This window comes from Primulina eburnea, chromosome 3, assembly GCF_022965805.1.
Source record: "Primulina eburnea isolate SZY01 chromosome 3, ASM2296580v1, whole genome shotgun sequence".
In the NCBI taxonomy this organism is placed as follows: domain Eukaryota; kingdom Viridiplantae; phylum Streptophyta; class Magnoliopsida; order Lamiales; family Gesneriaceae; genus Primulina; species Primulina eburnea.
Genome location: NC_133103.1, coordinates 111,416 through 124,736, shown reverse-complemented (window position 1 = coordinate 124,736; position 13,321 = coordinate 111,416). Strand labels below are relative to the sequence as shown.

The following is a 13,321-nucleotide window of genomic DNA, read 5'->3' as shown; positions in this document are numbered from 1 at the left end:
CAGTCGAACAAGTATGGGACAAATTGAAATACAGAATCGCAGCTTGGGCAGCAAATTTGAAAGAATATCGGCACTTAGGAATCTCTGAATTAATTAGGGACTGGAATTATGTGTCTTTGTGATAGTGTTGTTAAGGAAAATGGGTTACTGTAAAATAATATTGTAATGTAGCGGTCTTTAGGGGCTGGCTTTGCTAGCACACATAACTGTGATGCGGATTTCTTATCCGCACTAAGGATGTAACCTAAATTATCTTAATATATCTAGTTTCTTATCAAAAAAAAAAATATAATGCGCTTGTGTGTGTCATATTATGAGGTCACAAAAGCTCTTGACCTTATAAGTTATGATTGCGATTATGAGATTTATTGACAGTATTAGTTGCATTGATTCTTTGGGATGGAGGTATCTAGTCAGTTGTGATTGGTATCATGGATATAATTAGGTATTATAAGCAGTACTTTATTTTTTATTTGAATGTCATGAATCTGCTTTAATGTTGTGAAACACTGTTGAATTGTCCATTGTGACCGGTGAAATAATGACTTTTGTTATGCCATACACATAGCGTTCTCTTAAAATATACTTATATTAATTTTGAGTTCCTGAAATTTGCAGCGATTGGAATCCTCATGCTGATCTGCAGGCAATGGCAAGAGCTCATCGACTTGGTCAAACTAATAAGGTTGTACAACTTGTTGATCATATTTTGGCAGACTCTTGAATCTTCAATTTGTCACTAGGCTTATCAGTGGTGTGACTTTTTTTGTGTGCAGGTGATGATTTACAGACTCATAACTAGAGGAACCATCGAGGAAAGAATGATGCAGATGACCAAAAAGAAAATGGTTTTGGAGCATCTTGTTGTCGGAAAGCTTAAGACACAGAATATAAATCAGGTAAAGATGTCATGTGATAGTATGCATAGTTTTTCCTTTTCACCACGACATTGAAAAGTATAATTTCAATTTGAAGGTACGTACTGTATAACAAAATCTCTGCAATTTCTATTATAAGTGCAATGTTATTCTAGAGTATATATGAAATAAACATGTGAAAATAGTCTAGTGTAATGTACCACTCACTATAAGTTGCTATTCACAAAACTTTCAGAATATAATTAATTCCTATGGAGAATTTCATCTCAAATGTAAATTAGATTTGTCAGTGTATGCACCATCTTTGTGTAAGTTTAGAAAACATCACATTGGTGGTCATCTTTGTCCTTATCACGTAGGCACAGATCTAAATTGAAATTTCCAAAATTTAAATTACTCTCTCACTTAAATTGACATGTTCCAAAATGGTAATCTTATAGAGGCTAAACGAATATGTTGGATTAATTTTAGTCGGACGAGGATGAATACCCTAATGTTTCTTCCTTGTTAGTTGCTGATACGTGGAAATGATATGCCATTTGTCATAGGGGCTGAACCACCCAAAATTTCCCCTTAGTTTAGTATGTCAGTGAAACTGAACCTGTGCTTATATAATATTAGAGAGTCAAACAGCATTTGGATGTTTCCAGGAAGCTGCTTTTGCTAGAGGCTTTGTTTTCTTCCATTTTTACTTCTTTAATCGAGCTATGTCCTAACCCACTTCTCTGCATGTTGGTTTTTCAAAACAGTTGCATTGCATTAAGAATCTTGATGACATGACATCGGCTATGTGTTTGTTGTTCCTACATCCCCCTCTTTCTTTTTTTGGTGTTGTGCCATTTATTTAATGCTCCCATAATGTGTGACTTTCCTTTCACCTTGGAAGAGGGTTACATCCTCTCCTTCAATGACTTGCGCTTCTGTTCTGGTTGTTTGAAACCTAGTCTTGAATCACAGATTTTGGATTACAGTGGGAAATCAAATAATATATTGTTTCAGTTTCAGTTTCTTTTTTTTTGATAGCAAAAAAACTTTATTATAATATTGGATAATGTTACAGTAGAGGCGGATGACTTTCTCCCACTGTGACGCCCTGGTTCAATAATGAATAGATCTTGAGCCTTCCTTGGAAATGTCCATTGAAATCCCAGCTCTTTTAAGGCTTTCATCCAAATAGCACCAGAGAAGGAGCAATGTAGGAGTAAATGATCTATTTTTTCCTCTTGCTTTCGGCATAGACAACACCAATGCGGGCTTATTACGCAGTCAGGCCATCTTCTTTGCACTGATTCACATGTCGGTAATTTCCCCAGGGCCACGATCCATGAGAAAATCTGAACCTTTTGTGGGACGTGTACTTTCTTGATATTATTAAAATATGAGAATAATGGGAAAATTGATAATTGAAAGAAAGAGTTGTAAAAAGATCTAAAAGAGAACAAACCGAAATTATCTCCCTCCCAAACTCTAAAATCCTCAATCCTAGACTCTAACCTTACCCTCTCTAATACTCCTAAAAGAGAAGTGAACTCAAGTAACTCAACATCGTTCAAATATCTGCTAAACCTCACATTCCAACTGAAAGACTGACTGTCACTGTTGTTCGAAAAAATCTACGAAGTTACGAATAGGTTTATTAGTTGAAATGCATATCTGAAACAATGATGGAAAACAGTCTTTGAATGAGAAATCCCCCTCCCAAACATCCTCCCAAAAGCGAATGATATTACTTTGTTTGGCCCCCCCGATAGAAACGACTTTTTCCAACTTGCTAACTTATTTGACATTTTAGATAACACGGGTTCTCAAAATTCCAAGTGTGGGATTACCACCCAAAGGTACCCCAAGATACTTGTTCGGCCACATTTCTTTGTTGCATCCGATTGTTGAAACCGTTTCATCGATTTCCTCTTCTGAAAAATTCAAGCCCATGACGACACTTTTTTCCAGATTTATTCTCAGGCCCGAATTGGCACCAAACGATTTGAGTATATCGACTATTCCCAAGAAGCGTCTCTTTGATTTTGTGAAAAACAATGTATCATCTGCAAATTCAATATGCGATATTTCAATCTTTTCTTTCCCTACTTCAAGACCTCTTATTTCATTCACTTCCCTGGCCTTGTCCACCATCTGTGGTCCGCCCCAACCCATCGACGACAATGTTAAAAAGAAAATGTGATAATGGATCACCTTGTCTAAATCCTCTCTCCCCCGTTATTTTCCCACGCGGCCTTCCATTGATAAAGATTGAGAAGAAAACATTTGAAAACACCCCCTAATCCACCTCCTCCATCTCTCACCAAATCCCTTCTTACTCAACACGAAATCTAGAAATCTCCAATCGACGTTGTCATATGTCTTTTCCAAGTCAACTTTGAGTACCCATATTTCTTTTTCTTCTGTCGACAGCAATAAGGCAACAATCCAGGATTTGTCGGCCTTTAACAAAAGCATACTGATTCTCCGCAATAGTATTGCTCAAGACTTTCTTCAATCTACTTGCTAAGACTTTAGCCAATATCTTATACAAACTCGTAATCAAACTAATAGGTCTGAAATCATTGATCTTGCTCACTTCTTTTTTCTTTGGAATGAGACATATGTAGGTTTCGTTTGTGATTCCATTGACAATCCCATTTTCAAAAAATTCAGCAAACACCCTTACTAGATCCGCTTTTACTGTGTCCCAATTTTTCTGATAGAAAGCCATTGTGAAACCATCCGGCCCTGGGGCTTTGGATCCATCACTGTCCATCACCGCCTTTTTGATCTCTTCCTCTATGGCTTCTCCAACTCCTCTGCATCAATACTTTGTAGTGGACTCCAATCCAAGCCGTTAAGGTCTCCCCCCACTCCGTCAAAATCCCCGCCTACCCCGTCCGCTTTCCTATACAAGTTTGTGTAGAAGTTAATAATTTTTTCTTCAATGAGACTCTCCTCGGCAACCACCGTTCCATCCTCCAACTCTATTCTGTCTATCAATGCTCTATTCCTTCTGTTATTGAGTATGGTGTGAAAGAATTTTGAGTTCTGATCCCCTTCCTTGAGCCATGTTACTTTGGCTTTTTGACTTTCTATTTGGAATTTTGAAAATGATACGTTTTCCAACTCATACCTTGCTTTCCTTCTTTCCTCATTGAGTAATTCCGACCAAGTACCACCGACCTCTAGCTCATCCAGCTCCGTAATCTTACTGGTTAGTTCTTTAAGTCTGACTTCCACATTTCCAAACACTTTTCTATTCCATTTTAAAATTTCAATTTTGATTTCTTTCAGTTTTCTCATGAATTTATAACCTTCCCACCCCTGAATACCCCCGTTATTCCACCACGTCCGAACCAAATCTTTAAATTTGTAATGGGACAACCAAGCATTCTCAAATCTTAACGGCGCGGGCCTCCATCTCAACTTAGCGGTATCTAGCAAGAGAGGACAGTGATCCGATGTAATTCTGGGTAACACCGTTTGTCTAAATGTGGAGAATATGTCCTTCCAACCTCTTGAAATGAGAAATCTGTCTAAGCGAAACAAATCGGGTCTGCCCTAAAATTTGACCATGTGTATTTGACATTCAACGATGGTGGGTCGTGGAGCTCCAAATGTTTTATCAAACAGTCAAAACAGTTCATGCTCGTGGTGTTTGATAGACTATTCATTTTTTCTCCCGAATTTCTTACGACATTAAAGTCCCCATCGAGGCACCAGTTATCCCCACAAATCGAATTTAGCCCAGCTAATTCATCCCAAAATAGCTCCATGTCTCTGGGCTTTACCGGCCTGTAAATGGATGAAAACCACCAGTTTATGTAATCATTACATCGGATTTCAATTGATACCAAAAACTCCCCAATCAGATTATCAGTGACCCCTACCATTCGGGGATCTCACATCACCAGAATACCCCAGATCTTCCAATCGACGATGGGTAAGAGGGGAGATTCTATTTGCTTGACGGAAAGAACTCGGAATGCGAGTTATATGCTGGAAATTGGTCGGGATAGTGCTTTCTGGCTGAGGAAAATTATGGGGGAATATATCTCCAACCCCAAATCACATAGTACTTTCAACAGAATTCGAAGGGGGGAAGTAATTATATCAGTGCAAAAATTTGTCAACACACGAGGAAGCTATATTGAAGTCTCCAAAACTGAGAGGGCTGGTAAAAAACAGAGAATTATAATACCAAGTGGAAGGTATGAGAAAGGCTGGAAATGTATTGCATTTTTTGTAGGGAAAATTCTGAACAGCGGCATGCGGGAAGGAGAAAGTTATACGAAGGGCAATCTAAAACATCGACGATCTGTGTTCGGTGGTAAGATTAGTCCAAACACTATAGGATCAGGGAATGTTGATGCACGTAAAGAATTCAGACAATGTTTGAACAAAGACTGGAATAAAGCACTGATTGTAACGAAAGATTGCGTTAATATTTCCTGGGAAATGGTAACATTTTCCCTTGGTAAGGCGGTTGACATGAAGATTGAGATTTTCCCTTTCAAGGCTAATCAGACATTGTGGTGGCCAGCTAGGAGAGAGGACTTTGAATTTTATTTGAAACTTGGCAAGTGTTTCTTCGAAAAGGGTATTTCCCTGTGTTTTCAACAGGGGAGGAATGACATTAACACTAACGACGAAGTTTACGAATGCTGCAACAGTTGGATCAGGATTGTGGGACTACCTTGGGATATGTGGACAACTGAAATGCTTCAAATTGTGGGGGATACGTGCGGTGGATTGTTGGATATTAGCCATGACACCATCTTCTTAAAGGACTTGAAAGCTGCTAAAATCAAAGTGGTGGGATTAGAAGGGGGTTTCATTAACAGCTCTTTGACAATTTATTCACCACGTGGGTCCTTGAATGTGCGCATTTACGTCGACTCGGTTAACATTTCTGCATATAAAGTTTACGAGAAAAGATCCTATGCACAGGTTCTAAAGGAAGGTACTCGAGGATTAGCGGGATGGAACAGCGTTAAAAGACCTATTGAAGTAGCAAATGACCACGGGATTCAATTAGAAGCAGAAAAGATTGAGGTGGTCACAATAGGGCAAGAACATAATACCTCCGACGGGGAAAAGGAATGGCAAAATGGTACTGGACAACAGGCTTCTTTGAGTGAGGTGGAGAAATTAAATCATCACCAATTGAATTATAGCAACACAAAGATTATTCAAGGGATGGAAGTGTTTCTCGGTAAAGATCAGCAAGGGTTCAACAAATCCAGTTTCGATGGAAAAAAAGGGATCTCAGGGGTGGGATCAGCACCAGTGCGAGGGAGTAAACATATCAAGATTCTCAAAAGGCTTAATCCGAAAGTAATGGATGATTTCAACAAGGGAGTAATACAGACATTGACAAACAAAGAGAATGACCATAAATGCAGGACACACAGCACAGAGGATTTCGGTACACAAGATAAGGGTTTTGATGTTGTTTATTCCAGAAGAAAAGCAAAGAAAGATATGGACTGCTCTGATACACATTACGATACAACAATAAAGATCAAGGAAGGATGGTTGGACCATGATTCTTTGCGGGACGAACAAGATGCCACATGGGAGGACAAGGACTTTCAAATGAATCACAGTAGCGGATCTGAAGATGATAGCGAATTTAACAACATGGGTACTCATATGTCAATCAGTTCTGATTCAACGACACACACTGGGTTGGGGTTGGAGGACATGGGAGATCTCTTTGCATCACCTTCAGCTAAGGTACATAACAAAAACATTTCTGTGCATTCTAAATCTTCCGATAATCCAATTCCTACATCAGTTTTCTCTTTCGATAATATTTATGGGGTGGGGAGGGATTTTAAGAGTGATAGAGTTTTAGTGGTTGGTGATAAGTCGGGTTTGTCAGGCGGTAACATCCACGAGGTTGACAGGAATGGTGGTGGGATGATGACATTGTCCGATAATGATGGAGTGTTTGACTGTTTGGATATTATGGGAATTAAAAAGTTGGAGCTAGGGGATCGTTTGAAGACAGAGGGAAGTTGTGCATCGGGTGACAATGTTTTAAGATGAAAATTTTGTCTTGGAACATAAGAGGTGGTGGGTCCGCAACGAGAAGAGCTTTCATTCGAGAAATGTTAAGAAAGGAAAATCCAGATCTGACTATTTTACAAGAAACTAAAAAAGAATTGATTGATAGGAGATTTATAGCAAGCGTGTGGAAAGCAAGGTTTGTTGATTGGGTTTATTTACCTTCCATTGGATCATCAGGGGGTATTTTGGTTATGTGGGATTCTAGAGTTGTGTCCGTAGCGGATAATATGATTGGGGAATTTTCAGTCTCGGTATGCATAAACAAGAACAGTGACTTAGACAGTTGGTGGTTTACAGCAGTATATGGACCAAATACACCAAAACTACGATACAAATTATGGGATGAATTGGCTGGTTTGAGAGTTCTGTGTGGGGAAAGGTGGTGTTTGGGAGGGGATTTCAATGTTGTGAGGTATTTGACAGAGAAATTTAATAGCCACACACAAACTACAAGCATGGCTGGGTTTGACATGTTGATTCAGGAGTTGGAATTATGTGATCCTCCTCTAACAAATGCAAAATTTACTTGGTCAAATTTGAGGTCTACACCGATTTGTAGTAGGTTAGACAGATTCTTGTTCTTGCGTGGATGGGCCGATCTATATCCTTATCACAAACAATCTGTTTTGCCTCGCATTACTTCTGATCACTACCCGATTGTGCTGGAAACACAGAAGCTGAAATGGGGGCCTACTCCATTCAGATTTGAGAATATGTGGTTGCAACATAAAGATTTCAAAGGTAAATTTGCTTGCTGGTGGAATAGTAATCAAGCTCAAGGGTGGGAAGGCTATAAATTCATGAGGAAATTAAAGTCTATTAAGGAAGAAATTAAATTTTGGAATGCTGAAGAGTTCGGACAGATTGACATGAATGAAGCTGATCTGTGTAATAAAATTACGACATTGGATGAATTGGAGAGTGAGGGGAGGATTAATGAGGAAGGGGTGGCCGAAAGATTAGGGAAAAAATGTGAGTTGGAAGAGTTGGTGTGTCAACGTAACCGTATGTTTCATCAAAAAGCGAAAGTCACTTGGCTAAAAGAGGGAGATCGAAACACAAAATTCTTCCACTCCTTACTCAACCACAGGAAAAATAAGGCAATGATTAGTAAATTGGAGTTGGATGATGGAGGGGTTATAGAGGATGAGGCTCTAATTGTCACGCACATTGTTGATTATTTCAAAGGTTTGTACAGCAAAAGACCCGTGAATAGATTTGGAATTGAAGGAGTGGTATGGGGATCTATTGATGATGATATGAGAGATGAGATAGAACAACCTTTCACCGAAGATGAGGTTAAGAAGGCGGTGTTCGATTGTGATACATGCAAAGCACCGGGGCCCGACGGATACACTGTCGCACTGTACCAAAATTGCTGGGATACAGTAAAGGTAGATTTAATGAGGGTCTTCGCAGAATTTTTCGAAGAGGGGGTTGTTAATGGGTTGACCAATGAAACATACATATGCTTGATACCAAAGAAGAATGACTCTTTAAAGGTCAAAGATTTTAGACCCATCAGTCTCACAACTAGTTTATACAAGATCATTGCTAAAGTTTTGGCCAGAAGGATGAAAAATGTCTTACACCAAACACTTTCAGAAAACCAAAACGCATTCATTGAGGGAAAGCAGATATTGGATTGTTGTTTAATTGCAAATGAGTTGGTGGAAGAAGGGAGGAAGAAAAAAAAAAAACCTGGGTTTTGAAAATTGATTTTGAGAAAGCTTATGACAATGTTGAATGGGATTTTATGGATTTTGTGTTACAAAAAAAGGGTTTCGGGGAGAGATGGAGAAGTTGGATGAAAGGATGTGTGTCTAATGTTTCATTTTCGGTTATGATCAACGGGAGACCGAGGGGGAAATTTAAAGGGTACCGAGGCCTTAGACAGGGTGATCCGTTATCACCTTTTTTGTTCAATATGGTGGTCGATGTTTTGGGTAGATTGGTTGACAAAGCAAAAGAAGGAAACTTCATAAGGGGCTTCGAAGTGGGCCGAGATAGAGTGGAAGTTTCACACATACAGTTTGCGGATGATACATTGTTCTTTGTAAGGTCGGAGGAACACCTTAGCTTTTTGGTTAGAGTTTTGAATTCTTTCTGTGATATGTCAGGATTGAGGATTAATTGGGATAAGAGTGCTTTATTGGGTTTAAATCAAGAGGCAGTGAAGGAGATAGATATAGCAAGAGGGATTGGTTGTGGTAGGGAAGAATGGCCAATAAAATATTTGGGAGTCCCTCTAGGGGGTAACCCACTACAAGTTTCGTTCTGGCAGCCGATCATGATTAAGATTTCTAGGAAGTTGGCATCTTGGAAAAAGGCATTCCTGTCCAAAGGTGCTAGACTGACCTTGATTGGGGCGGTTTTGACTGCCCTACCGATATATTTTTTGTCACTATTCAAGATACCAAAAGGAGTGGCGGCGGAGATGGAAAAAGTTATGAGAAATTTTTTGTGGGATGGGAATGATGGAGAATCACATTGTCACATGGTTAGATGGAAAAAAGTTTGCCGACCGAAGGATAGAGGAGGATTAGGAATTGGGAATTTATGCTTGAGAAACAAGTCCTTATTGGGGAAATGGTGGTGGAGATTCAATGTGGAAGATGACACACTTTGGAAAGAATAATTAAGAGTAAGTATGGCCTACAAGAGAATGGGTGGGATGCGGGATTGGCCAAGAATGTGACTTTTAGATGTCCGTGGAAGTTTATTTCAGCCTCATACCCGACTTATCACCGGCTAACTAAATTAGTGGTTCGGGGGGGGAATAAAATAAGGTTTTGGGAGGATATTTGGTTGGGGGAATCATCTTTTCAGGTTTTATTTCACTCTTTATTTCAGCTTTCTTTGGCCCATAATCATTCTATCTCTCATTTTGTTTCGGTGGATCCTACATCACACAATATAGCTTGGGACTTGCATTTCCGTAGATCTCTTCGCGAGGAGGAGATCACTCAGCTTTCAGCTCTTTTACTCACTTTAGAGGGTGTGAGATTGGTGGAAGGAGTCGATGATTTTAAAATTTGGGAGGGGGATTCGTCGGGGATATTCACTGTCAAATCTTTTTTCAATTCTTTTTTCACGGGTTCCAATGCTCCAATTCGATTCAAGTTTCACAATGTTATTTGGAAAACTCCAATTCCGTCTAAGATTCAGATATTCTCTTGGACTGCTATCCTATCAAAATTACCGACAGCCGACGTCATGCAAAAGAGATTACCTAGTTGTTCACTTTCTCCAAACTGTGTGTGTTGTGTCAACAGCATGAGGAAACCATTGATCATTTGTTTGTGCATTGCAATTTCATTTACTCTTTATGGGCTAGGGCCTTGAAAGAATTGCAATTGGTTTGGGTTTTGCCAAAGACAACACAAGATTTGTTTCAATCTGATTTGGGTTCAAAACTTGGCAAAAGAGGTAAAATTTTCTGGAAGGTGGTGATGTTAGGATTAGACGCCCTAATCCGCCTTTAACGAACGATTAGAAATACGAAAAGAAATAACACACAGATGTATAGTGGTTCACTCTCGTCGCGAGAGCTACGTCCACTGGCCGCTGACAGATTTCACTAAGATGAAAAACACAAGTTACAACAGGTTTTTCTCACCCTCTCAGTCACTCTGATTTCTGTCATACATTCTATAGCCTAAACACGTCTTTATATAATAGACGATTTAGGGTTACAGAATAACAGGATACTTAATTACCAGAATACCCTCAAACCTAAATTAGGCTCCATAACTCAACAATCTCCCACTTGGAGACTAATCTCATCATCCCTCCATCTGTAGCGGCTTCACTTCAATGTCTCATCCAAGAAGTCCAACTGAAGTTGCACACAACTTCAGCTTCTCACTCGTCACGGCTTTTGTCAACATGTCAGCTGGATTTCGACTCCCTGGGATCTTCTCCAGCGCCAATACTCCATCTTCTAAAGCAGATCTGATGAAGTGATAACGCACCTGTATATGCTTTGTTTTGCCATGGTAAACTGGATTCTTTGCCAAATGAATGGCACTCTGGCTGTCACAATGCAATACACTCCCATCGTAGTTTTGGCCTAACTCGCGTAGAAAAGGCTGTAACCACATCATCTCCTTTGCAGCTTCTGTCACTGCAATATACTCGGCTTCACAGCTAGAAAGAGCGACGACATCTTGAAGTCTCGAAACCCAACTGATTGCGGTACCACCCAAGGTGTAGACATACCCAGTCCTGCTCTTACTACTGTCAATATCACCACCATTATCAGCATCAACATATCCATCCAAGCCCAAATCTGACTTTCGAAAACATAAAGCGAATCCCGAACTACCCTTCAAGTATCGCAAGATCCATTTTACAGCTTCCCAATGTTTTCTTCCTGGATTACTCATAAACCTGCTGACAGCTCCCACTGCATGAGCAATATCTGGTCGTGTACAAACCATCGCGTACATAAGACTACCAACGGCTGAGGCATATGGAACTTTGGCCATGTAGTTCCTCTCTTCCTCGGTCGAGGGTGACTGATCTTTGGATAGTTTGAAATGACTAGCCAGTGGTGCAGTGACTGGCGTCGCATCCTGCATTTGAAACCTGCTAAGAACCTTCTTCACATAGTCTTCTTGTGAAAGTTTTAGAACATCCTTGTCCCTGAATATTCTCATCCCAAGGATTTGTTTTGCAGCACCCAAATCCTTCATTGCAAACTCTGTAGATAACTTCCTCTTCAGCCTGTCAATCTCATGCAAGCTTGCTCCAGCAATCAACACATCATCAACGTAAAGGAGCAGAATAATATAGGAATTATCAAATCTTTTAATGTAGCAGCAGTGATCGGCTTCACATCTCACAAAACTATTATTCTTCATGAAGCTGTCAAATCTCTTGTACCACTGCCTTGGAGCCTGTTTCAAACCGTACAAACTCTTCTGAAGCTTACACACAAGCTCCTCTTTCCCTCTCATCTCAAAGCCCTGTGGCTGACGCATGTATATCTCTTCATCTAGACTGCCGTGAAGGAAAGCAGTTTTCACATCCATCTGCTGCAGATGAAGATCTTCTTTCACAACCAAACTCAAAATTGTTCTGATCGTCGTCAGCTTCACCACTGGTGAGAAAATATCGGTGTAGTCAATGCCTTCTTTCTGCTGAAAACCCTTGACAACCAATCTGGCTTTATATCTCTTGCTTCCATCAGGTTCTTCTTTAATCCGGTAAACCCACTTGTTATGCAGTGCTTGCTTCCCCTTCGGCAACTTGGTCAATGTCCAAGTTTCATTTGATTTCAGTGAGTCCATTTCATCTTTCATGGCTGCCTCCCACTCAATCAAATCATTAGACTGTTCTGCTTCCTCATAACATCCCGGTTCACCTCTGTCAGTAAGCAAAATGTAATTGAGAGACGGAGACCATCTATGGACTGGTTTGCTGATTCTGGATGATCTTCTCAGTTCTCTTCTCAGTTCTGCAATCGGCGTTTGCGGATTTACCTCTGGAGCCACATTCTCGTCAACTTCTTCTTCAACAATACCCCGATTTTCTTCAACAGTCGGACAATTATCAGCTCCAAAATCTCCGAAATTGACCACAGTAGACTCTTTCGATGCAGAACTCCCACTGTCAGAAGTCTTACCAACAGCATCCTTGTAAAGAACTTGTTCGTTGAAGATGACGTTCCTGCTGCGAATGATCTTCCGATTTTGATTATCCCAGAAACGATAACCAAACTCGGTGTCACCATAACCAATAAGAAAACACTTATTAGATTTCGAATCAAGTTTACTTCTCTCAGAATCATCAATATGAACATATGATAAGCAGCCAAAAACTTTCAGAAACGAAAGGTTTGCCTTTTTACCGCTCCAAATTTCTTCTGGAATTTTGTAATCTAGAGGTACAGAGGGTCCTCTATTTATCAGGTAGGCTGCTGTGCTGACTGCATCTGCCCAAAAGGTTTTAGGCAGCCCGGCGTGCAATCTCATGCTCCTTGCACGTTCATTCAGCGTTCTATTCATCCTTTCAGCTACTCCATTTTCTTGAGGCGTTCGAGGAATAGTGTTCTGCATCTTGATCCCATTCATGGCACAATACTCTCTGAACTCTGCATTGACGTACTCACCTCCATTGTCGGATCTCAAACACTTCACTTTCAGATTCGTTTCATTCTCAACCAAAGCCTTCCACTTCTTGAAAGCGCTGAATACATCAGACTTGTTCTTCATGAAGTAGACCCAAACCTTCCTTGTAGAATCGTCTATAAACGTCACGTAGTAGTGTGATCCACCAAGAGAAGAAACGGGTGCGGGCCCCCACACATCAGTGTGCACTAATTCCAGCTTTCTCTGCTTCAGCTCCTTGCCAACCTTTAGAAAACTGACACGTTTCTG

The 13,321-nt window shown here is 40.2% G+C and overlaps 1 protein-coding gene across 5 annotated transcripts in view; it reads left to right on the top strand.

Moving 5' to 3' along the window:
* Positions 1-13,321, top strand: part of LOC140824973 (CHD3-type chromatin-remodeling factor PICKLE-like) — a 42,046-nt gene that overhangs the window by 14,303 nt on the left and 14,422 nt on the right. For all 5 annotated transcript variants that reach the window (XM_073186411.1, XM_073186413.1, XM_073186412.1 and 2 more), the window contains exons 17-18: positions 619-685; positions 777-899. In XM_073186411.1, the coding sequence (XP_073042512.1) occupies positions 619-685; positions 777-899 (190 nt within the window). The remainder of the gene's footprint in view (positions 1-618; positions 686-776; positions 900-13,321) is intronic.